Here is a 27,187-nt window from a genome sequence, read left to right on the forward strand (position 1 = left end):
AACAGCGTTGTAATAGTTGTTTGCATAACAGGACCAGTCATATTCTACGTATTTTATGAAACTCTATTCTATATATTTCAATACTGTTTATGCAACTGAAGAGATGATCAGAACCTAGAAATTGGTACTAGAATTCTCCTAATCCAAGGCTGCCAAATCACTCTATGACCGCAAGAATGCTCTTAAAAGCACTGAAGATGTGCTGAAGATTGCAGTAAACTGTACAGAGTCAGAAAAGAGTTATGAACAAACAATGAAACTGAAGACAACTAAGGACACCAGCCCTTGCCCAGCCAGGGACGGACACCGGCAATGCAGAACATGGACATTAAAATCGGGCCAGTTCAGGTTCATATGATCAGTGACTAACAAGGAAAAGGAAGCTCAGTCAAGACTGTCCAGGGTGTCTTCAGGAAGTTCAAACATTAGACCAAAGCACTGCAGGCCTCCAGCACCTCATGGAACCACAGAGCCACTTCTGGGCCTGGCCATCCAGCCAACCAGTCAATGCACGGAAGACCTAGACACGCAGGACGTGTCATTTCAGGCTTCCTAAGAGTTTCACAGGAGGCTAGAGACTTACCTTCCATTTGAAAACCAACAACTTATCAACCCATCATTATAGCATCAAAGTACTTTAATAAAGTTATCCTTTTATTGGAAAAGAGGGAGGTAATAGGGAGGGATCCCTGGTTATTCTCTCTAGAAAACTTTGCATCTATGACTCTGCGAAAACAGGTGCATAAAAAAAGTCATAAGCCAATGAAATAGTCTTCCAACTTTTCTGAATGAACTCCGGGTTACGCTGATAACAAGCGTACACTTATCTTAGTTAAGACATATCATCCATTGATTGCCTTACTATTACATAAGATATACCCTTTCAAGTTGTGTAAAATATAGCATCACAGTTTCACTGCTCTTCTACATGAGAAGCATAGACACTAGGAAACATACTCCTCTCCCAGAAAGGAAACAGGAGGCTGAAACCAGAGCACTAATAAAACCCCAGCAGTCATCAATGCATTTTTAAAACTTTATGGTAACGGTTGACTAAATCATAGATACAGGCAGTTAATTACCCGTGTTCATAAATCATTTTCAAGCAGGGTTAATAATCAAACACTCTACATATAAAAGAGGAAACTTCATTTAACGAGCAATCTTTTAAATCCTTTAATTATTCTCATAAATTACAATTTTTTTCCCAACATATCTTTGAAACTTTGAATGCTTCCTGCCCAATAGAATTTTTCAAAACAACCCTCAAAAATAATAAATTAAAACTAAATCTGAGTGTGGTCCACTTAGCTTCTTTGATAAATTCATGATCATATACTTTGCCCACCAATTCCTCTACTCTGCTTGGTTTTTTCCTAAGAGTACTTACCACTACTTGAAATAACTTTATGTGTTTATTGTCTGTTTGTCCCACTAGAATATAAACTCCATGAGGACAGAAACTACATCTTATTCCCCAGCAATATTCCCAGAACCCAAAACAGTGCCTGGCATTAAAAATATGTGAGGAACAAATGAACGAACAATTAAATCTGTAACACACACACACACACACACACACACACACACACACACAGCCCACATATAAAGGTGAATATGTAACATATGCATAATATATTTTATATGTATGTAAATTAAAATAGACAAAGCATTATACACACGCACATCTGTATGTAGTATAGCATGGGGAAAATCATCAAGCTGGAGATGATACATTGGAGTTCTTGGCTGATGCTACCACAAAACAGCTGTGTCATCTTGAGCAAGTTACTCAACTTTTCTGGGCCTGAGTTTATCTATAAAATGAACATTTTCAGCTTCATCATCTTTAAGGACACTTACAGCCCTAATATTTTTCTTAATAAATTCTAGAGACTCATACAACAGTTTACATAATCCACTCTACATGGAAAACAAAAGAGCAAAATAACTAAAATTCTAACTCCTGAACCCTGGTTAGTTATAAATCATTAACTATGGCCAATGACTAGCTCCAAAAGTGTCAAACGATTTTACATCTCCTCCAACTTACCCCTTTGTTCTCATTTTTTTCTCTATTTCCTTTTTCCTTGACTAATGGAGCCACATGCTCTGAATTTTGGACTACAAATGCGCCTACTGAGCCCCTGAAATTATCGTTCTGGATAGCTAACTAATGCTTTGCACTTAAGCAATGGAAAGGGCATCCTGCTGGAAACTCCTCTACAGCTATGTGTACCCTATCGCCATTATCCTTCCACAAAACGCAAGTCAGGACCAAGAATGAGCTCACACCTGAATACTCACTCTCCCCTGTAGCAGGGGTTGGGGGAAGGGGGTACTTTCAAAATCACAACACAGCCAACACCACCAAAGCCATTTTATCCCATCAAGAGTAAAATAGCACTCTTTCAGCTATTGGAGCTTTCACTCTCCAAAGCTTCCTTTCTTTAGCACTGGTAAACTGTACCATTGAGATTCTAGGACCAACCTTAAAGAGCTAATCTAGTTCCTTCACTAAGTGGGTGAGTCATTCTTTCCTTTCCCTATTACTTCAAGATGGTCACCCTTCTGCCCAGCACAGCAAGGAACACCAGGTCTCTCTGGCAAAGGGTGCTGAGACTCCAGAGTAGAGATATTTATCAACAAGAATTTTGTGGAAGAAAACATTCATCACCACCCAGTAATACTTTTATTTTCCATATTTAGTATATAATTAAATCCACAGGAACTATAAAATGCATGCACATACCTCCTTTTAAAATTTAATAAATACATTTCAGTCTTTAATCCTGATTTATACTTTCAGCTTATAAAATAATTTAGCCCACGTGTAGAACTTTTTTTTTCTATGCCCAGCTAATAAACGCAACCCAGCTTCCTAGAATTTCACTGTACAACACACTCAAGCTTCATGAAACAAATATCTGAACTAGAGAGTCAGAGTCGATGCATCTTTTCAGGCACTCAATCACAATATACCCGTCCAGCCAAGATGTCTAAGAAGCTCACTGAATTTGAAAAATATTTTTAATAAGGAAAGAACATAAACCAAAAGCACCCTTGTGTTCTAAGGGCGAAAGCGGAGTGGCGGGATTTAAATTCAAACCACTGCAAACCTTAGGCTCGAAAGGCAATTCATAGTTTACAACTGCACTTTTACTTGCTCCAAACAAAACTGTAAGATAGATTGGGGAAATTATCACCTCATCCAATTTTATGGACCAGAAAATTAGGTCAAAGAATGCTGGATCCCAGGAAGTGGCTGAATCAGGAATAAAATTTACATCTCCTCTTTTCCTGCCCACACTGGTTTTGTCATATCATTCAACCTTTCATGTATGATAGGCAACCTAGCCTTGCATTACAATATATACAGAAGCAATCCTATGGGCATAAACACAGTAGATGAGCCAATGGGATGAGTGAACCATAGTACAGGGTTCTTCCCTTAGCAGAGTAAATACCATTGAGTGGTCGGAAATGAAAGAGTCTTATCAAGACAGGAAAAATGATGCTGGTAAATTCTCTCCGGACCCCTGAACAACCCTCCCCCCTCCCCCCCGTGCCACTCCCCCTTTTAATCCTCTTATAGAAGCTGATTACAGGAAAAGAAATCAGGAAAGCAGAACTGAAACCAAAAGCTTATCAGACTGATAAGGATACTTATACAGGATGCAGTAAATTACCATTGCTTCCTGTTTTAAGTATTCTTATCTGTAGGACACTACATTTTTTTTCACCACAGAACCTCACATTTAGGACACGTCCCAAAATAGAATCTTCTGATCTTCAGCTGTCAGCTGAAGTTGTTTCATAAATAGCCCAGCATATGTACTCTGGAGGCTTGCTAACACTCTAAATGCAAATATAGTCCAGTCACACCAATTCCTCTTAGGCTTTGGTGGCAATCGAGAACATGCAAAATCCAGCAGCCCCAGGAATTCTATGGAGGATCCCATGAATGTCCCTCGTCAATGACCTATAGCACTCTATTTGGATATTTCTGGAAATTCTGAAACAAAAGCCATTAGTGGATATAGATCCCTATTTTTAATATATAGTTCACAAAAGAACATAAGATTTATTTCAGGTCAGTTAATTTTTAAAGTCTTAAAAATAGCTTTTGTTCAGAGAGTCATTTTGGTGAAAAGGATGTGTTTCAAGAAACCCCCAGGTCTTTTAAACAACTCTTCCAGGGGCTTTCATAGTCAACAAGTACAGACAACAAAACTGATTATACGGGAATGTGTTTGAAAAATTACTCATGTAACCCAAGGATAAAATACATGGAGACACACACATGCACACAGGTATAAAAGACACCTAGCTATAATCTTTATGATCTAGTATGTCAGGAATTCTATTGCCAGAATCACACAACAAGCTGAGACCATTTCAGAGAGAGAAAAAAAAAATCAACGTCTGTGTTTTTAAAGAAAAAAAAAAAAAGACTGTGGAATGAGAGTACGGCACAGAACATGAAGGATAAACGGCCTGGGATTTTATGGTATTTGAACAAAACATCTGTGCCTTTATGGCCCTCTTAGCACTCCCTCCCCTAGTTACCTGCCCCAGAGCACATCCACCGGAGCTGGGTAAGAAGGGGTTTTACCTTGGTCAATGGAAGTCACCCTAGGAGAGTAGCCTTAAGGTTGACTTCACCTTGAATTATAGTAAATGCTCAAAAATTTCTGTTAAGTGTTGAAAGATTCTATAAATAGGCTCTTCATGCCCCTTTTAGCCAATTGCTAAGTAGCTGCCTTTTTTCACACTAGGGTGATAAGCGCAGATGCTCACAGAGTGGCCCCTTTATGAGCCAGGAACAATTCTGCAGTCCAGGAAAGAAAGCCCTGTCCCCAGACTACAAGTCCAGACAGCGATGAACCTTGTGTCTGCCTTGTGTGAACCACCCAGAACCCAGATCAGACGGGAATGCCTGGCCAGTTCCAGATTCCTACTGGATGTCCAGAATCGATAATTACCAAGCTCACGTGAAGTGGATTAACTTGATCCCCTGAGACCTGGGAAACAATTACTGTAAGAGAAAAATGGATTTTGTAAATATCTATAGTGAGGCAATATTATAAAATATTTTTTAAAAGACTACTAGTAGAAGGATTCATGTAACTGTTTTAAAAAATCCAACTAGCTAGGTCCTTGAAGCAAGAGAGCTTAAGAAGGTGATAACAGTGGCTCCACGTGATCCAAAAACGTTCTGCTGCCACTGAACAAATAAACACTGACACAAGCAGATTAAAATGGGGGAGAGGGTTTCCCTGGTGGCGCAGTGGTTGGGAGTCTGCCTGCTGATGTGGGGGACGCGGGTTCGTGCCCCGGTCCGGGAAGATCCCACATGCCGCGGAGCGGCTGGGCCCGTGAGCCATGGCCGCTGGGCCTGCACGTCCGGAGCCTGTGCTCCACAACCGGAGAGGCCACAACAGTGAGAGGCCCGCGTACCGGGGGAAAAAAAAAAAAAAAAAAAAAAAAAAAATAGGGAGAACTGGAGAAATCAGAAAGCAAATCTCCAACTGTACCCTGGGTTGGTCTGAAACACTCTACTCCAGAATGTTGGCCAATTCTGGGCAGGAAAAAGATGCAGAATATTTTATAGGTTTTGGAAAGAACCATAAAACTGACTGAAGGTTTGAGAAATCAGAATGCCAACTAAAACTTAATAATGGTGAATATGAAGGGAAAACTGAGAGATGACTTCACAAAGGTCTTCAAACACATGTAGGAAAACATCCCATAAAAGGTCAATGGTCTGGATAAACAAACTGTGGTACATCCATACAATGGAATATTATTCCCCAATAAAAAGAAATGAAACTGTCAAGCCATAAAAAAAGGACATGGATGAATCTTAAGAGCATACTGCTACATATAAGAAGCCAGTCTGGTAAATGTACATACTGTGTGATTCCAATTATATAACATTCTGGAAAAGGCAAAACTAGAGATGATAAGCAGATCAGTGGTTTATCCCCAGAGGTTGGGGAGAGGGAGGAGGTTTAAACAGGGAAGCACAGGTAATTTTTAGGACAGTGAAACTATTCTGCATGATACTGTAATGGTGAACACATGACATTAAGCATTCGTCAAAACTCAGAACTTGATAGCAAAAAGAGTAAGCCTTAAGTGTATGCAAATTTTTTTTTTTTTAATTTGAGAGATCAGTGATTATGGGTGGAATGTAGAATGTGACCGAAGCATCTAGATGTATTACAGATGCATGAAGCAACCTCACTGAAGCATGTGGAGATTATCAGGTGCTGACCTAGGTAACTGGAAACGAGGCAAATCTACAAAACTAAAGGCAAAAGAAACTGCACTCTAGTTGATAAAGTCATTTCCTATAGGGCATGGGTTGACAATTCTGACACTTCTATGTACATATATGTAGTGGAATTGAACAAATAAGTAAATGGATGAAGGATTGTGACAGCCAGGTTTCTCACTTTTGGGGTGGGAGGTGCAGATAAGCAAGGGAAGGAGGTTAGAATAGTCCATACAGAAATTTATTAGAGTTTATACATTAGTAGGAACTCATGCTTAGCTTAGTATAGTTACAGATGGTTACATGCAGAAATTTTTTATAGATATGTGTGTATATATATGGGTTAGTATACACACATACATTTCCTTACTCTGACAGCTGAGAGGGCAAAAAAGAAATAACATCCCAGTAGGAACAAACACATCTATTGCCAAGATCTTGGTTTCTAATACAATTCTCCAATAAAAGGAATCAGGGCTCCTTGGAGAAACCGATGATTCTAGGACTGGGGCAGGTAACAAATAAGATGATCATCGAGTATCTTATAGTAACAGAAAGTAAGGAAATGCTTAAAAAAAATACTACTGAGTTAAAAATGAGCAATAAAACAAGTTTAGTTAATTATAAAAATATTCATGTATTCTGCTCTCTAAATGGTTTTCAAACACCTTTAAATTTCCTGGCCACTTTAAAGAACCCCAAATTGTAAACTGTATTTGATATAATTATTGATTTTTTTTTAATAGAAAAGTTGGATGATGCAAAATTTCTTTCAGAGGCAACTGGCTCTACAATTAAATTTCAGCAATTAAATATTGATATATATTATATTTGAAACCCAGAAAGTCATATTCAGTTTCATGAGCATTGTCCAATCACTTATGAAATATTTTATGTTTATGGTCTATTTTCTTCTACAAATTTCTGTTTAAATTCATTTCCAGTCTTATTTCCTCTTTTAGCAAGCTGATTAATAACAGTACCAATGTTGTTATGATTTCTTGTTTTATCTTCTACATGTTTAAATGTATTCATTGTTTGATCTTTAATTTGTTTTCAGAACCATATTGTACATTACAAAAGGTTTTTCTTTACTACATAAATTTAAATGTCCTGATAAAAATATAATTTATATATTCAATTTACAAAAAAAAAAGAACAAGGGTCATCACTTGTCACCACTACTAAAATCAGAATGAGGGAAATAATCTCCAATTTCGTCACCATAAAAGCCTGTAACCACTAGAAAAGTTACCTCAAAATGGTGAAATTTACTCTCGTGATGTATGGATGTAACAGGAACATACCTGAAGATCCTTATTAATAAATTACACAGTAAAAGCAAAATAAAAGCATTTTTTTAAAGGGTAGTTTCAAGATATTGGTCTTTCCTCACATTTTGTATAAGGAATAAACGTAGAGAAAAGCAAACATATGAAATAATTGTCCAACAAAATTTTCAACCAAAACTTCAGGAAAGAATTGGTATGACAAAATACCAGTTTTGCGTAATAGTCTTCAAAAGAAACCTCTTAAAACGCAGTGAAAACTATCAATACTACCATCCAAAACTATGACATAAGTTGTGGTTCATGACACGAGCACACACACGTGGTCCAACACACAGTGGTGGCCACAGCTGTGGCCAGGGCTTTTCCAGGGCCTCCTGGAGACATCACACACCCTGCACACCCTTCCCATGGTGTCATCTGTTCTAGATCTTGCCTTTCACATAAGACAATCTTCTCTCAAGCAGACACACACCAATTTCAAGTCTTACTTCCCTCCTTCAAATCCTGCCCTTTGACATCAGGAAAATCTGACTTTGCTTCATTTGTGAGTCACAAGACAACCTTGATCATGACTGAAAAACCACAAGGAGTACAAATGACGTACTTAGATCCAGGCAAAAGGACGTGATGAGTTTTAAAGTAAAAGTACATGAACAAATCAATGTCAAGCCCTCAAGTCCAGAAAAAGGGCCAGTAGTCCCTATTCCTTCTCTGAGTGGATGTTATTTGTCCCCCGAGAAGGCTGATCCTTTCTAGCCTCTCCCTCAACCAGTCCTCACGAAAAAAAGCTCTATGAGGGTCTGAATTTTCATGTGTTTTCTTTACAGTTGTAACTCAAAAACTTAGGGATATGCCTGACACTCAGTAGTCTCTCACTAACTCCGTGTTGCATTAATTAACCAGAACTACAAATATTTGAGTCTTTGGTGAATCCCCAAAACTATCTTCAAGACCAGTTATGATTTCTTCAAACTTCCAGGTTCAGTAATTACAACAGTTTAATTATGGAATGAACGGAAACATGTAAGACAAGAAGTACCACCAAGTGTCAGACAGTGGTAACGTAGCTAAGAAAAACTCTCTGTCCTGAATAGAATAGGATTCTGCTCTCCAGATAAATGAGGTGTTGGCACCTTTCCTATACTGTGGTCTAAAAACATATGGTCCCACATTCATTCATTCAGTATCTACAACAAATAGTGTCAACCAAATGCCAGACACATTGCACTAAGCATGTAAACCCAGTCAACCACCTTGGCAGAGAGAAAAATAGCCTAGCTCAATACCCGACACATACCCGCTGGAAACACTTTCAAATTTTCGAAAGTAGTCTGAATTCCAATGTGACTGTGCAGGACCAAGAAAACTGGAGTCCTATTTAAAATAAAATAGAACACATTTATGTTACAGATCCTGGGGGCTTGTGGAGTTTTATAAGAAAGGATGACAAATGTTTTGCTATATGTAAAATTGCTTGGATGCTAATTGTTAGTGTAATACTTAAAATTTCAAGCAATGTTTAAAAAGAATTGCTGTGATAGCTAAATAGCTAGTTTAGAACATACATTCTACTCCTTTGGTCATCAAACTAGCCCAGCCTTAATCAAGAGCGGAAACAGGGGAAAAGTCTCATATCTTGGCAATTAGGGTCAACTGCTGAGACCAAGGTAACTTTTTAGCCGAGTAGTAAGAAGTACCACACTTGCAAAATGGACTCGTTTGAATTTAATTCCTTTTCCCAGACCTTACCTATATTTTAGTAGAAGGGCTAATTAGCAACAATATACTCGAGAGGAAGAAAAAGAACGAGCATAGGGAAAAATCAGAAGGCTACTCTATGAATCAAATACTTAACAACTGGCCTCTTTTTAAAAATAGAGGTAACTATGCTACAATAATTATTTTTCAAATACTTTTCTCGTTGCCTTTGATATCTTAAGCCTCAGTGAAAATGCTATGCTCTGACCTAGATCAGTAGGCTACAATTAACATCAGAAGAACTCTATTAGCAAAATAAAAGTTGATGAACTACTGTTGGAAGCAAAGAAATAAATCTTGTCAAAACAAAGCAAAGTTTCTGTCAATCTTTAAAAGAATGGTTTGGGGGAACAGAGGAAGTTTCCAAGGATTTCAGACACAGCAATGAGGCAGCTGTAATTAATTTTCCCCAAGTTTTCATATCCGGTCATATCAGATTGCAAAGACTCCTGTAATTTTGTTTGACTATTTTTTTAATATATTGTTAAATCTGAATATGATTTTTTAAATATCTGGCAAATGAAATGGCTTGAAGTAATCAAAATATATCCACAGTATTGTTTTTGTTTGGGATTTTTCTAAAGCCGTCTTCTCCTTGGTTCAACAACTCTCTCCAGGACGGTTTGTTGATATACAAACTTTTAACTCAGCAAGCATTTTGTGTGCACCCCCACAGATACTGAAGTCATGAAACAATTAGTGACACTACTCTCAAACAGCTTACAATTTTTAGTAGGAAGGAGTAGCATTAAACCCGTAATTAGAGCCAGGACAGGGGTTTCCAGCATCTCTCAGGAAGGCGTAAGCTTTCGAAAAGAAAGGAGAGACTGGGTGCTTGGTACACTGGAACCCAGCAAATTGAATACTCTAAATGTTTTCTTTGATCATTTAAATTTATTGATTTTACATTGCAAATGCAATTTTACAGATGGTAAAATCCATTCTAAACTCATCAGAGCTAAGAACTCTTTATTTATGTCCCAAAATACCTCCTGCCACTATTTTTTAAAATAATATTCCCCAAGCCAAAAAAAAAAAAAGCCTGAAGTTTCTTTATCTCATGAGTAACCATAAATCATCTCAGTTGGGGTGGTGAGGAAGCCATAGAGTGGGGTTCTATTCTTAGAGAAGAGACATTCATTTAAAATCCACCAAAAAGTAGCTAGTGAATTAGATCGAATTGGGTGGCATGGGGGTTTTTTTGGTTCTTGTTTTTGTTTTCACACACACACACACACACACACACACACACACTGTATTTTATTTTTACAAGAGATAAATAAACTGACACCAAGCATTGTAAATGGGTGACCACAACAAAAGCAACAATGATTGCAATTACCAAACACGAAACACACTCATGCTATGTCATAATATTAACATTCAGTCCAGTATGTGGCATGGGTTTTTGTTGAGGACTTCATCCTGCAGAGATGCTTTCCAAGAGCCCTGGTGGTTGGGAAGCAGGCTCTGAAGGGACAATAACATTCCTCCAGCGAGTTTCAAGCTGGAGGCTAAAAGCACCAACCATTCATTTTTCCGTCTCGAGACACATTCCTCACCCGGTTCAAAGGCCCGAGAAACAACAAGCCGGCACACTTTCTGAAGGTCGTCCCTTGCAGGGACTTGCGAGGGACCAAGGTTCAGGCTGCAAAATACCTTTAAAGACCTAGTTTTAGGAACAGAACCCTTTTTACTGGACGGTAGTTTCCATATCCTAACCCTCTGCCCCACCTCCCCACTTCTCCCCCTCCCCCCCCCCACACGCAGTAAAGTTTAGGCAAAAGGGAAAGTTTTAACTATAATCCCAATGACGTCCAGGGTACCCTACTAGCGGAAGTAAAATATTTTCAGAAATTTAAGTCATTACCCATTCTTTAAAAAAAAATGTAATATTTATATTCCTTAATCTAACCAGAGGGATGGGATCAACTTTGAAAGAAAATCATTGTTTAGCTGTGGTTTAAGGCATGCACTGGAATTGGGAAAGGGGGCAAAAACAGCAGTCAAGGGAGGAGTTGAGCAGGGTAGGTAGGAGTTGCCAAGACTAGGCTATAAATACCCTCACTCAGCCAGCCCCTCAAAACACTTTAGGGAATCTCCCGCCCCTCCCTCTACCATGACATACTTTATACAGTAGCCCCATCTTGTTTTGTTCTGTAACCTCAGGAACATTTAAGACATTGAGGATTCTGGTAAAAGGAAAAAAAGTAAATACGGCCTGGTAGAAGGTCTGGGGCAAAGAGTTAAAAGTCCTGCTTTGGCTTTGAATGGGATGTCGCCAACCCTTTGGGTTTGCTTTCCAATGATTAGCAACTCTGCATTACCCAGATCTGGGCTTGTGCTCAGGTGGGAAAACCTCTTTCAACCCATTTAAAAGTTTTTGACTCCATTTCAGTCATTGCTCCCCATCTCTCCCCACTCAGGTTTAAGTTCTCATCCGGTGCAGCTTCCTGTGTCCATGGGAAAAGGGCAGTCTTGGTGAAGAGGCAGAGAGGGAGGATCCTTCAAGATGCCTCATGTCCTCGGGCTCTGGGTGCCTTTCCAGGACAACATTTCACTTCCGGTCCTGTGTGAGCCGCCTGAGGCCTCTTAGAAAGTATAATTCTCTACTCTAGGAAAATAGCATGAATATTTTCACCAACCACCAATAGCATTAAAAATATAGACAACAGCCTCTGGTACTAGAAGCTCCAAGCAGTCACTTTTTACGTTTTTCTCAGAGGTGAACTTCTAGCTCTCAGTCATCCAGCAAGAGGCATTAATTCATTTGAACTCTCAAAACTATGAGACCCTAGTGTCCAGAAAGTTGGGTGCCGAATGCTTGAGTAATACCATGAAAATTTGAAAATTCAGACACCTTCCCCTTCTCCATCAATTAGCACAAACACCTCAAAGTTAGAAAAGGTGACCATTTCTTAACTAATGCTTTTCCTCCTTCGTGGGTTATGGACTTCTTTTAACCTGAGTATTCAAAAGAGGCATGGAAAATAAAAGAGTACTTTTCTTTTTCCCTTTAACAAAAACAAAGCAGTGAGTCTATTGTAAGAGGTATATTGTCTGCTGTGATCCTTTCGTGCAGAAATGTGGGGTCTGAGCGTGTTCTTCCAGGCAAGACTCTGAGCTGTTGGGCATTTACCCAACTTTCTATTACTAAGCTCCAAATTTTATGAGCAGCTCATCTCTGGAAAGATAAACAAAAAACGAGCATTGGTGGTGGCTTCTGAGAAGAGAAGCTGGGGAACTGGAGTGGGAGGAAGGCTTAATTTTCACTCTATACCTTTTAAAAAATGTTTAGACCACTTGAAACTTATAGCACATGCATGCACTGCCTATACCGAAATATTAAAGAAAAAAATAGTGTGAATAGATACAGCAAACTATCATAAAACTTGATGGTCTTAAAAAATGCTTTTTAATGTTTCTGGAAGAAACTACTATAAGCTTTTAAAAACAAGTATGACTGCACACCATCAAAACAAATAGAGAGAGAGAGAGAGAGAGAGAGAAAGCTTAAAAAAGAGAAATGATGAAATCTCAAAGATTATACTTCCCGCCAGAAGCAGGCACAGGAACCAGAGGTTAGAGGCTTAGAGGTTTTCACTACTAAAAATAAAAACCACCTACCCAAAGGGGGAGAAAAAGTCCTTGAATAATAGAGTTTCTAAGACCAAAAGAAAAGATTTTACGATTTCTTTTGCAGCCTTCATCTTCACCCCATGTTTCCTAACAATGACCAACCTGTGACAAGCACTCACAAAACTCCTGCACATTTAACACCTGGACCCCTCTCCTGGCTGCTTCACTTAGACCAAAGATATCTTTTTCTTGCTTCTTGTAAATATTATGTTTGCTAGCAGAATGGCCGAAAATGCACCATTCTCCCAAAGGAGACTTTCAACAGCCTTATAATCTATTTTAAGTATGCTTGTGTTATGGTGAGGCAGGAAGCCATGGTTAGATGGCTGCAAAACTTTAAGACAGATGGGCACTTTAGCCCTGTAAATATAGGAAAAATGCAGATTTTCATGGACTGCACCTTCTGAATCTCAATTTTTTCCCCCAAGTAAGCTGTGCCGTAAGAAACTTGGTAATTCCTTGGATGCATCCTCCTCCCTCCCATTTTTGTCCCCGTTTTCATGTCTTGTCCCCATCCTCTTAACAAAATACGTGCTATTTGGAATACCACAGGTGCTCAGTGGTGTTTATTGAGGCAAAGTGGGGGAGGGGAATCCTAGTTTAGGGCCTGTCTGGCCAAAGGCAGATCAGTTATTTTGGGGTTGGGAGGTGGGTGGCCTCCATTATTGTAATAATGGAGATGGAAAGTTCTTCTGATTATTCCCACAATCCCTAAAATTCAAGGGTAAGTATGATTATGTTTCATATCCCACAGAGCCCTTTTAATAATCTTTGAAAGAACAGGGAAATCATCATTGGAGAATATTGAATAGTAGTTAAATACATAGTAATTACTGAATATTTCAGAGACCTTCAACTGCTCTATTTTTAGCAAATGTCTTTTTTTAAAAAAAAATTTGCCTGTCTCATTTAGATCATAACCTTCCTAAAAGAATCACGACTTTCTTTGTAAAATATAACTTGTTTGCCACACTAGATGTATATGAAGGAAAACAACAACAACCAAAAGAATGCCTCTTTGATCATTCCAACAAACATAACACAACGATCGATTTCTCAAGATTAACTGATACTGTTCAGTACCATGACCTAAATATGTCAGGGAGGATCAGAGAACTCACATCAAAGTATTTTTTGGTCAACAGAAAAGTAAGTGGGGAGGGAAGTTTATCAACGTCTTTTTTCTTTACTACAACTTGGGTTATACTGGCGTCTTCTTCAGCCTGACCAATTAGCAACCAGTGTATATGAGTTTGGCTCCAAAAGGGCCAAGGGTAATGGTGGACAGTGTGACACAGAATGGAAAACAGCAACAACAAAAACAGGGAACAGCAAAGGAAGACAATGAGGGCAACACAGCTTAATAAAATATTCAAGGTAGGGCAATAAAACCACAGAAATCTCCTCTCTGCTTGAAGATAAATACAGTTAAAATTATAGTCTGATCCACGTATTTAATTCCACCGCTATCATTCATGAAAATGCAGAAAGGGGGTTGGAAAAGAAAAGCAGCCTTTTCAACATAAACACATCATTTGTAAAAGCTCTGTTATTCAAAGATCACTGACTCATTGAAGAAGCACAAATAACATTTATCCAACCAAATTTGTTTTAACAAATAGATTATAGTAGAGCCTGCAGCAAGATTATTAAAATGGAAAACTTTCCTCTTCCCATAGGTGACAGTATCTTATATTTATCTGATCTATCTTCCGCCTATTCCCATAAATTAAGAATGGGAGAAAATACTACCATTTCTATACTAGAAGATAAGAATAGAACCAAAAAGATGATATTTACTAGTCTATCATTTTAAAAAGCTTTACAACAACTCTTCTTGCAACATTTCACAATAGTTTGAAATGAGTATACAATTATACCATACCAACATCAAAATTTAATTCTGTTAAGTTAAAATTCAATGTGATTACAACTTCTGAGCCTGTTTCAATAACATTTTTAAAAGAACTTTTAAAGTTTGCCATATAGCTATGGACTCACAAGGTAATGAAATAATAAGTCAATTACATCATTATAAATGTGGTAGAGTATCTATCATTTTAAACACAAGAAAAGTATTAGGGGGCTTCCCTGGTGGCGCAGGGGTTAAGAATCCGCCTGCCGATGCAGGGGAAACGGGTTCGATCCCTAGTCCGGGAAGATCCCACATGCTGCGGAGCGGCTAAACCTGTGCGCCACAGCTACTGAGCCTGCGCGCACCTAGAGCCCACGAGCCACAACTACTGAAGCCCGTGAGCCTAGAGCTCTGCTCCGCAACAAGAGAAGCCACTGCAATGAGAAGCCCGCGCACCGCAACAAAGAGTAGTCCCCGCTCACTGCAACTAGAGAAAGCCCATGCACAGCAACGAAGACCCAACGCAACCAAAAGAAAAAAAAAAGTATTAGTATGAAGAAAAGTTACAGAATCTTTAGTGTGAAACTGACTTCAAACTAATCCACAAGAAGCTATTTTCCTTGAATACAATTTCCAGTAACTCCGTAACATGAGGAAATAATTGAGGAAATGGATTTCTTTAAAACAAAGCAAAACAAAACCTTAAAATTGTGAAATGTTCCATTATACTAAAACTACCAACCCACCAAAATAAAAGGAACCATTCATATACTATACAGCTAAGAAATATATATGATTATAGCAGAAGGATTGGAAAAGCATTAGGTCAATAAAGTTTTGATTGAAAGAGTCAATAAACTATTCTAACGATTTATGAAATTCACATGGAGTTGCCCAAAGGGTAGGAACCTCTGAATAAATTGGCAACTGGACAGTCAGGATTACACTGGGTCAGCAAAGCACTGTACAGTTCAAACGACGAATCAAAAATCCTGAAGCACAAAGTCGGACCACACTGATTTCTTCCAGCAAGAACTTTTTCACACATCTAACAGATCAAAATAAAACTAAACAAAAAATTGTGCACAAATTCCTATAGTTCCCAACTGCCCTCTCAGATTTTCCCTCCATTCACTCAAGTGGATACCTCACTGAAGGATTCTGATGGAACAAATGAGAAACATTGTCCATAAACAGACCACCAGCTCAAGAAGGGGTGATTTCCAACAGAATAAACAGAATAATGTCATAGACATGGATTGGTTAAAGCCTGACCTATACTGTCAGGTGGGGAGGGATGCTTCCAACAGCTGACCTTAGGGAGGAGGGAGAGGAACCGAATCCAGTCTAGAGAAGGTTCCAAAAATTTAGACTGGTATAGTCAGGAAGGTTTGTCTTAAGGTCTATTAAAACCTGAAAATGCCCCCTCCAAACAAGAAAGGTTAAAAATCAGTCCTGAATCAAACCATAAAGAGTGATCCAGAAGTTAGAACAGGACAGAACAGTATATTCTAATGCACTTCATTACAACCCCATCAATAGCTTCTTCAGAAAGAATCGTCATTACAACTGACCCATTAAAGAATATCAGTCATTTTCTCCAAAATATCCCTACGTTTAGAGCTGCAAAGGAAGTTAGAATAATTTAGAACAAAATTCTCTAGTTACTGATGAGGAAATATGTACAGAGAAATTAAGTGACTTTCTCAAGGTCGCTCAGCTTAGTGAAGGGCACAGGCTGTTCTACAACCCAAGATCTCTGGCTCCCAGAAGCTGTTTTTTCCATTGTATCATTCAAGATAGCATTAAACTACTTTCCGGGAATTCTGATAAACAAACAAAAAAAAAAAAAAAAAAGGAGGGGGGAGGGAAGTATGCCCTTTTGGATTCCCAGTCTCTTACTCTTTAGACAATCTTGGAGATAGTGTGTTTATCTGGGGGGCAGTCAGATAAATGACTCCAATATATAAAATTTTTTATGGATTTATTTTTAACACAAAAAGCTACTCAAACAATGGCAGAAATTAAGAGGATTGTTAGATGCTCAAAGTTTTCTGGAACAGCAGAGAAGCTCACTCCCACCTGCTCAGAAGCAGTATTGGGGCACAGAATTATTCAGGGGCATAGAATTACTTCCTTACATTTTCACCTGCGATGTTTCAATCAACACCTAAGGAAAAATGCTGCCTTTGGGGCTTATGATTCAGTGATTGCAACAGGGATTGCTGGCTGGTGAGAAATGCTTATTTGAGAGGGATGGGGAGAAAAAAATACTTCCATGGTATCTCTCTGTTATTTCCCCTCTTTATTGTACAACAGACAAATCTGAACAAATTTCCGATCTCATCTGGTACTACATTTCACACAATTTTGGTTACGTGAGGGACCACAACACAAATCTAGCAAGCTTTCAAAATCAGTTCGCCCAGCCTGCCCTGATGAGCTGTCACTAGGACTGTCACTGGTCAAAAGACCAGTTTTTGTTTTTGAGAAGCAAGCAGCATTACCTCCAAGCTCAGTAAGGAACCCTACCCAAGCCCTTGTAACGAATTTCTAGATTCTCACGATTTGCAAGCAGGCTACATCAGACGTTTTCATTTCTCAGTGAGCTCCCATGGGCCCAGGATGGTCAGTTTTTGTTGATCTTATCTAGCTTGGTACTTTGCAACCTGCAAGCACTCAATAAAGGGTTGACCCTAATGTAATTTCAAGCCAAATGTGTTTTCCGAATAATCCCCACACGGTGCCAGCCACAGCACTTGTATTTCCTACTCCGTTTTTTTCTCTCCTCCCTCCCAACAGTAAGAGAAGTAAATGTAAAAATCTTGAGCCAACCCAATCAATCCTACAACCACGTGCTGTAGAGCTCCCTCCTGCTTGCAGATTTCAAGACAGGAAGGTGAAGGAACAGGAACGTGGCGTAGTAGTAAACCGTAGTAAAGAGAGGAGGGAAACAAAATGGGGCACGTCACATGGTCACGGCCTGGATTTTTCTCAATTAAATACAAGAGGAAGCGTGTGTTTCCGGCCTCTGTCAGTGGGCTGGTTGGACTTTCTCATTCTTAGGATTCTGGTCTAGATGGACAAGAATAAGGCCGAGTGCATAACATCCTCTGGGAGGCGGGGGTGGTGGGGTGTGGGGGTGGAGGGGGCGTGTACTTGGCTCACTTCTGTGGGCTCCAGGGGGAAGGGGTGGAGAGAGATGGGTGGGCGACGGATGCCCGGCCGGCCGCCACCCCCGGACTCCGGACCAAGGACCCCTATCAACCCTCGCCTGAGGCCCCTCCCCACCCCTGCTGAGGCTCGGCCTACGCTCGCGCTGATTGGCTCCGGCGGGGCCAATCAGAGCCCGGCTGCCCCGCCCGCTCAGGGCCAGACTCTGTACTGCTCTGCAGGGGCCGTGGCTCGCCCGCCCGCCTGCCACCGGCCACCTCCGTCAGCCACCGCCACCTCACACCACGCTCCGGTCCGTCCCCCCCCCCCCCCGGCCACCCCCGCGCCCCCAGGCGACCAGAGGAGGGCCGGGCTGGAGTCTTCTTAGGTTGGCCTTAGCCTCGCTGCAGATCCCCCGACCCCAGGCCAAAGGGGGCTTGCAGGAGGCAGGGGGAGCCAAGCCCCAAATAAATAGGGAGGAATGCAGGAAGCAGAGGTGACCGAGGAAACGGGAAAGTGCCAGAGCTCAGAGGGTGTGCGCCAGAGAAAAAGGCCACACAGCGAGGGGACAGGAGGGAGGGAAAGGGAAGGAGAGATGGGAGGTAGGCAGTCGTGGAGGTAGGCATCCTGGAAATCACAACTGGGAAATGCAGTGAAGGGAAGAAAAATGGACCATTTTGTTTTTCAAGGGGACGTAACAAAATGACCCCCCCCCAAAAAAAGGAATCTTAAAGCAATGGCTGGAGTCTGTGTCTTTGCCAAAGCCTGCTCTATCTGCCCAGCTGCAGTTACAAAACTAACACACAAATTTGCGGTAAATGCTGGTTGAAGGTAGCTGGGCTGCCGTGCCCTTTCTGCCCTCCCTTTTGGGCTCTCAATGTACTCTCTGCGGAGAGTAGGCCACAAGTACTGCGAAATTATGAAATGGAGCCCAAAAGAAAAAAAAAGACAATAGCAGGAACATGAAATAAGAGGTGGGAAACAAGGGGCATAGGAGAGGGGGATAAAACAATCCAGCAGGTCAGAACCCAGAGGAGACACGGATGGACAAGAGAGAGAAGAGAAACACAAAAGGTGGTCAGACGACAGAAGGTGAATCAAGGGCAACCAGCAGTCCTGGGCACCTGCACTAAATACCTCAGAAATGTTCCAGTGAAAAATATTCAACAAGCAGAGCTGTTTAAAATGAGGGGTTAGGAGAAAGAGCACACATCTCTGAGGCCCTCATTCCTTTCCTATTTCAGGTTTTCCCTGAGAAACAGGAAAGATAGGCAAAGATAGCAATTACTGAGGAAGTTAGGAAAACAAGGTTTTCACAAACTAACACACTCATTCCCAGGCAAAGTGGTTTGCCACAGACAGGTTTGATTTCTTTTTGTTTCAGATGATAGTTGCCTATCGCATCACATCTTTAAACTCAACAGGGCAAAGGCAGACAAGCAGAATTCAGGATGTAAATGTGCCAAGTAGCATTTGGTACCTCACTTAAAACACACACACACACACACACACACACACCACACCCTCATCTCTCTCCATTTACATCTTACAAATACACATTTTAGACTTTTTATTGCATGGTGCTATCAAGGCATGGTATATTGCTACTCCAGGATTATTAAGGATATGCTTATATGATTGTTCCAGAATATTTTATTTTCCCTCAGAAAGCTAAGAATAGAAAATTGTTTTGTTTTGGTTGGTTCGTTTTTAGTGTATCCTCCATATGAGGAGGATTTTATTTTAAAGTCCCTCTGAAAAACAAAAATTTTATTTGGTCATCAATTTCCTTCAGAACAAAATATTATTTATTTTACTCTTAAAAAAACCTGTTCAAATTAAGAAGACAGCTGAGAAAAACTTATTGTTAGCCTCATCTTTCATCTCCTTTAAAAGCAAAATCTTAGTTCTGCTGGGTTTTTTCCCCTTCAAATTCTCATTCCTTTATAAATGAGACACTTTGCAACACAAACAGTTAAAGTGTTAGAGAGATTCACATTTCCAAAAACATCATTTGAAATAACCAAAATATTTACTGTTGAGGTACACAAATCTCTCTTCTAGAGAACGAATCATGAAAATAAATCTTGAATACTAACCAAATAAATGCTTTGTGTAATATATCATATCACCTAAAATCTTAGTTTGAATGTCTGTATACCTGTACCTTGTTCTACGAAACAGAAAATGATATGGGTCAAATATTAGAAACTGTTAGAATCACGGAGACTGTGACCACATAATTAAAAAATACCTATCAATAGGAACCCAATACACACATGAATTTCTTATGAATGGACACACATTAAGAAGAAAAAATGCTTTTAAAAGCTCATTCGGTGAAGCATATATAAAAAGACTATCACAAGATAATCAGTTTGTCAGAATAAAGTGTTTCCAAATGCTGGAAATTTCTACATTGCCAACTCATCTCATTATTTGCAAACTATACTCCTCTCCTCCTCCCACAATCATGACCACCAGAAAACAGTCTCAACAGAACCAAGGGCAGGCTAATTTCCTATTAAAAATGTTTCTCGTTTTCAATACAGCCTTAGCCACAGACCACCTGAAGCCAACTTTCAACATTTACTGAGGCATCTACTCTTGAACTTAAAAGGCAAACAATAAATATCCTACAATCGAAGAGTACAAGGGTTAGCCCTTACATTCAGTGCAGATGAAAACCAAACTCTTCCATTTCCCTGACTTAATATTCCTTCTTTTCAGTGTAAAAATGTTAAGTAATTTTACAGAAGATGTACAGTAGCCCCAATATGACCTGTGTGGTGTCTCTGTGCAGGCCTTTGCCAGAAAAGACAATTGTAAGGCACACAAGCTGAGATGAGTTTTCGTAACTCTTAACTCAGTAATGGGTCCCAGACGCATGCAGACTTCACTGTATAAGAGCAGCCACGCCTGTGAGGTTGTGGGTCGGTGTGTGAGTAACATTTCATAAATCTTCATACAAGAGGGAACAAAAAAAAAATGTCACCAATAATTACGTTCTAAAGAGAGCCATAGAGAGGTATTTCTTTAAATACGTAAGCCTATGCAAGCTCTTACTTCTGAATCTTTTTAGGGCAACAGGAATAAAAATTGATGCTTCCCACTGCTATTTATGTTGCCTAGGTATTGTGAAATCACAGAACCAAAGTACACAGAGCAACTTGATAAAATCACCCTTAAGAGCTCTGAGAAATTACCTTTACATGAAGGGCTTAGCCCGTGTACTAATAAGTATTTTTTTAGAACTGTCCCTTCCAGAGACTGACCTAATTGTATAGTCAAAAGAAAACTTCATTAAAGAGATCAAGGTTCTTATATATGAACTTCACAAACCTCAGAACTGGTATTGTAGGATATGTCTTGAAAATACCAAAGTGCTTCACTTGGGAACCAGAAAGGAAAAAGCCCTCCTGTGGCTGCTCCTACAGATTTATCGGGCCATCAGCCAGGTGTCATCTCCTGTGCCCTGACCCCTCCCTCCTAAGACTGCACTCCCTAAAGAAGCCGTGGGGAAGAGAGGGAAGAAGGGGCAGGGGCAGGGAAACAGAATTGGAGCACAAGGTTAAAAGCAATTTTGTCTTCTGACTTTGGTCACCATGAAACGCACCTGCTGTGATGTCCAGTTGAGCTACTGGAGGTCCTCTGGCGGCTTCTGGAAACTGATGCTGGCATAGGCGCTTAAATCCTCGCTGGAGCGGCTGGTGGAGCCGCTCTCGCTGCGTCCCAGAGACTGATGAGGGGGCGGGGGAGGAGGAGGCTGCGGCTGAGCGGGGCGCTCTTGAGGGCTCTGGTTGAAGTCCTTGACCAAATCCAGGTCTATGTAGTTAAGCCCGTTCTCCAGACCCCCGGCAGCCCCGCACACTTGGGCCAGCTCCTTGGGGGCTCCCCCGAGCTCCCCAGGCCGCAGCCACACGTTCTCAAAGGAAGCAGAGCTGTGGCGTTTCACATTCTCCATGCTGCTGCCGCCGCCGCCGCCGCCGCCCCCGGCTGCAGCCCCCCCTCCGAAGGGCACCGTGTTGCCTGCCCGGGTGGCGCTGGGCGTCGAGGAGAAGGTCTCGGAGCTGTGCCGCCTCCTGCACCCTTGCGGGTCGGCACGGATCACTTTGGCACTCTGGTTGCGGTTGGGACTGAGGTTCACCCGCGTGAAGGCACTCGGGCCCCCGGGTCCCTGCGGGCCCCCCAGCAGGGAAGGGCGGGCCGTCAGTTCCTCTGCTCCTTGAGGCCCAGCGGGGGAAGCAGAGGCCGTCGAGGAAGAGGAGGGCGCGGCCGCGGCGTCCCCAAGCAGGCTGGCCTCCTCCACGACGACGCCGCCGGCCCGCATGTCCGCATAGCTGATGGGGGCGACCGGCGAGGTGTCCACGTAGCTCTGCCGGGGACAGCCCATCTGCATGGTCATGTAGTCACCCCTGCCGCTGGGCACTGCCCGGGTGGGCCTGCACACGCTAGCAGCTCCTGGGGGCGCCGGGCCCATGCTGCCCGGCTGGACCCCAGGGCTCTCCCGCCAGGCGGCCCTCCGGCCCGGCCCCAGGTCCATGTTCATGTACTCTTCCGCGCCCGTCTCCTCCTCTCTGGGAGCCGGCTGGAGCTGGGATGGACACCGGACAGAAGGCGAGCTGTGGGACGCCCCCGGGCCTGATAAGTAGCCCGGCTGATCGCTCCCAAATTCAATATTCACATATTCCCCTGGGCTCTTGGGCTCCGGAGGGGGCAGCAGGGGCGGCGGCGGCGGCGGCTGCTGCTCTCGGGCCCGGGGTAAGGTGCTGGCCTTGGCATCCCCCAGGGACAGCCTCGTGGGCCGGGCCAGGCGGCTGTTGGTCTGGGCAGCTGTGTCCACCTTTCGAGGCAGATGGGGCTGCAGGACCTGATGGTGGAGATGCGGGAGGCCGGGCTCGGGCCTAGCCGCGCAGTATCCCCCGCCCAGGCTGTCGCTGCTGGTGGACGAGGAGGAATCTTCCGCCGCCGCAGCATAGAGGAGTCGACCCGAGCTGGAGGAAAGGCGGAGGTGCTGGTGCCGGGCGCCCTCCTCCAGCTCCCCGGGGCGCTGGGTGTGCTTAAAGGACCTTGGCAATGAGTAGTAGGAGAGGACTGGCTTGTGCTGGGGGTCCTCGGGGCCATAGTAGCAGTCGGAAGGGCTGCTGGTGTTGGAGTCCCCCACTGGCGACATGTTCATGTAGTCACCCGTACAAGACAACAGCTTGCCGCTACTGCTCTCCACAGGGAGTTTGGGGTGTGGCAGGGCGTGAGAGTGGTGGGCCCCTACCCCATTTGTCCAGAGCTTGCCATAGCTGCTCCCAGAAGGGGCGGCACCGCTGCTGCTGCCGCCGCTGCTGGGCCCGCCTCCGATGTCAGGAGAGCAGCTGCCGCTTGGGGACATCATCATGTAGCCATTGGGGTCCACTCTCTGGGGATGGCGTCTGATGGGGTTGATGATCTGCTGAGGGGCAGACACGCTCTTGGGGCTCATGGGCATGTAGTCCCCACTGCCCTTTCGGCTCCCGGGCACTGGGGCCACCCCTGGGGACATGGGCATGTAGCCATCATCGGTGTGGAGGTTGGAGGTGTCTGGGCGGTGGTGGCCCACACGCCGCTCCAAGGGGTGCATTTCCAGACCCTCCTCTGGGTAGGAGTGGGTGGGCACGAAGGCGGAGTGGCGGTAGCTGGGCACTCGGCCTCCAGTGCCACCTCCTGGTGGGTAGGCAGGCATCATCTCAGTATACTCCTCAATGGAGGCCACAGAGGACTGGGATGGGGTCTTCTGGTGGGAAATGGTAGGCGACGTGCCAGCAGAGTGAGTCCGCTTTCGGAACCGATTGTCCAGATCTGCAGCACTGGCTGCTTCATCCCCTGTCAGGGCTGGGCTCGTGCCCAAGCCAGCTGCCGGGATGTAGCGGTGACCGTTGCCACTCCGGGGCAAAATGTAGTGACCATTGGGGGCCGTGAGGCTGGACGCCCCCTTGCCTCCCATGCAGATGTAGTTGCTCAGCTCCTCCTCACCACGGGCCGGCGGGGTGTGGCCCAGCGAATCCGGGGTGACACTGCGGAAGGAACTTCGGAAATCGCAGGGACTGGAGCCATACTCATCAGAGGAGATGAAACCGCCATCACTGGGGGAACCAGACACGGAAGCACTAGACCGCCGCGGGAAGAGACAGTCCGAGGTGGAGCCGTGGCCACTGGTGCTACTGGACGACAGACTGACCGGGCTGGTGGCGGAAGGCGAGCAGCGAGAAGAAGGCATGGGGATGGAGCGGCTGTGGTTGAGAGGCGGGTGCAGCCGGGAACTGCCTCGATGCCGGTGGGCATGGGTCCTGTTGGTACTGGGACTCACAGGACTGCCGTCCACAGAGGCAGGGCGAGACATGGTGCCTTCGCCATCACTAGACGCACGGACCCGGAAGGAGCCCTGCTTCCCGCCCACCAAGCTGGCCGGGGAGGTGGCAGTGATGCTCTCTGTGCGCGAGCGGCGGGTCAGCCCCACCTGGCTGGGTGGAGGGTTGTTGAGGTGATGCCTGCGCAGAGGGACACTGATGGGGTTGGAGCAGTTGGAGGAGGACTGGCTCTTGCTTCGAGGGCGGAACTCATCGCTCATGGCCCGCATGGCTTCCAGGATCGTCTCGTGCATGTTCTGGGCCACCACAGAGTCATCCACCTGCATCCAGAACTCCCCGGGTCCCGTCACTGCGGAACGGCCCACTTCGATGAAGAAGAAGTTCTCTGAGTGGCCACAGCGCCTGATGTTCATCAGCTGCAGCACCACCGCGGCAGCCTCCGAGTTCAGCTTCACGAAGCTGATGGTCTTGCTGGTCAGGCAGAGGCGGTAGATGCCAATCAGGTTCTTTGTCTGACCCAGGCCCTTGGGTTTCAGGATCACCTGCCAGACTTCCTTGAAGGCGGGTCCTGGGGGCGCGTCCCCGTAGCTCAAGTCCTCCCCAGCCTCGCCAAGGCCGGAGCTGCCACTGCAGCTGGCCCCGCCGCCTCCCGCCCCGGGGGCCGCGGCCCCATCGTGGTGGCCCTTGGCACGGTTGTGCAGCTGCAGGAGGGCCTGGTACCAGCTGTCCTGCTCGGCCTCGCTGTCCGCCGCGATGGCAAAGTGCTCGTCCCGGGTATAGAGGGCCACCAGGTGCTTGTTCTTGGAGTCGGCCCGCTTGTTGATGTTGAAGCAGCTCTCGAGGGGGATCGAGCGTTTGGGGGCGCTCGACTTGTGCCGCCACTTCTTCTCGTTCTCGTAGTACTCGAGGCGCGCCGGGCCCCCCGCCTCGCTGGCCGCCCGCAGCACGAAGAATCGCTTGTGCATGCTCTTGGGCTTGCGCAGGTAGCCCACCTTGCGCACGTCGGAGAAGCCGTCGGTCTCGGGAGGGCTCGCCATGCTGCTGCCGCCGCCACCGCGCGGAGGGAGGCGCCGAAAAACAACCGGGCGGGGGGCGGAGGCTCCTCGCCGCGGCCCCGCACATGCAAACAGGGCTGGAGGCGGCAGAAACGCTGATTCCGAAATCCACGCCGCCCTCCGCGCCGGGGAGGGGCAGTAGAGGAGAACGCAGCAGCTGCGCCAAGGAGATAGCCCCGACCGGAGTTTACGGGCGTTTCATGCCCTGCGGGGAGGTTGCGCGTCCGGCGCGAGTGCAGCCCGGATACCCCGAGAGCCAAGTCTCCTCTCAGCCGCCGCGGCCGGGAAGAAGCATCTCTCGCCGCCGGGGCCGGAGTCCGGCGCAGGCAGGCGGCGGCCGGGGGTCCTGGCGTTGCCCCTCCAGACGCGCGCGCCTTCCCTCCTGAGTTCCCCTCTGGAAGTAACGATTCCCGAGGCAAATTAAATATCCTTGGGCAGGGGGAGGCGAGCTGCCAAGTCCCAACGTTGCACGGGGTTCTCCCTCCTCCTCCTCCTTCGCCTCTTCCTCCGCCTCCTCCCCCCCCCACCCCAACCGTCCGCGCCGCCACCAGCCGCCCAAATACCAGCTCAATCGCAGAGACCGCGGCGCTGCGGCCGTTGCTGCTGCTGCTGCTGCCGCCGCCCGCGGACGCGTCCTCTGCAGCCCCCGTTCGGGCCCATCTCGGCAGGCAGAGAAAGTGGCTTTTCCACGCGAAACGCTACTAGGCAGCCTGGGGAGCTGGGGACGCGCCAGAGGGACAGGCTCATCCCTGCCCCTCGCTCCAGTCGGCAGGGGAGGAGGGGGGAGGACGAGGGCGGGAGACGAAACGGGGGGAGGTTGGGGAAGGAGTCGGGGAAGACGTCTCTTCCCCGGGAGGCGCTGCCGCTGCAGTTACTTCTCCCCTCCTCCCTCCTCCTCGGAGAGTTGCCGAGAGCCCCAACCAAAACAAGCGGCGGCGTCTGGCTCTGCGCGCCGGCCCCCTCCGACCGCGCCGCCGTCTCACTCGGAGGAGAAAAACACGTGACGGAGCCTCTGCGCTCCGCAGCCTGGCCGCCGCCGCCGCCGCCGCCGGGAGGCTCCCGCCCGGGTCTCTACATTCCCGGCCGAGCCCGCCCCGCGCCCGCCCCTCTCCGCCCCGCGGCCGTGCCGCAGCGGCACCCGCGCCCGGCCTCTGCGCAGCGCTCGGGCAGCGCCCCTACGCGGCCGCCCGCCCTGGCGCAGAGCCTTCCTCCTCGCGCGCCACCCAGGGCGCCCCCGACCCGCAGGAATCCCCGCCGCGGGCGCGAGCGGGGGTGTTTGGGTGGCTACCCGAAAGCACGAGGGGAGTCTGGGAAAACGCGGGGGGGCGAACTCGGGAAGACGCAGGAGCGAGGGTGGGGGGCGACGGGGGGGCACTGCGGCTTCAGAGCCCAGCGTAGGAGGGCCCGGGGAGGAGGGGGCGCGAGAGCTGGGCTGGATCTTACCTAACAGGTAAGATCAACCCCTCCGGAGGGAGGTTTCTAGTCAAGGCTTTTTCTCCCTGGAAATATAAAGGCTGGATTTCAGTTTCAGGGTGATAGGCCATGGTGAGATCTGTATTTTGTGTGAGGTTTTCTAAAGGACTTCTGGGCCAGCCTTCCACCTTGGAATCCCCGCATTTGCTGCAATGAAGTACCACGAAAAAGCAGAGGGACGCCCAAGGGCAGTGATTGGGGGCGTTATGGTCACTCCAAAACAAGAAGAGGGATCTCTGGGAAGCGTCGTATGTCTGGCGCGGTGGGGTTAGCTGCTGAGGAACTGAGGGAGAAAATGTCAATACCACTGCTTCTCCCCCTGCCCCATCCTAGAGAGAGGGCGG

General features: G+C 45.4%; 1 protein-coding gene across 3 annotated transcripts in view; it reads right to left on the reverse strand.

Annotated features, from left to right (window-relative positions):
* Positions 1–26,445, reverse strand: part of IRS1 (insulin receptor substrate 1) — a 65,823-nt gene extending 39,378 nt beyond the window's left edge. The window contains exons 1-2 of one of the 3 annotated variants that reach the window (XR_010839231.1): positions 21,594–26,445; positions 8,870–8,946 (exon numbers count right to left, since the gene is read on the reverse strand). Coding sequence is in view for 2 of the 3 variants with exons in the window: in XM_059055402.2 (XP_058911385.1) it covers positions 21,615–25,352 (3,738 nt within the window). In the remaining variant the exon portion in view is untranslated. The remainder of the gene's footprint in view (positions 1–8,869; positions 8,947–21,593) is intronic. The other 2 variants (XM_059055402.2, XM_067027011.1) reach the window with 2 other exon arrangements.
* Between the last annotated feature and the right edge of the window lie 742 nt (positions 26,446–27,187).

Source organism: Kogia breviceps, chromosome 2 (genome assembly GCF_026419965.1).
Source record: "Kogia breviceps isolate mKogBre1 chromosome 2, mKogBre1 haplotype 1, whole genome shotgun sequence".
Lineage (NCBI taxonomy): Eukaryota > Metazoa > Chordata > Mammalia > Artiodactyla > Physeteridae > Kogia > Kogia breviceps.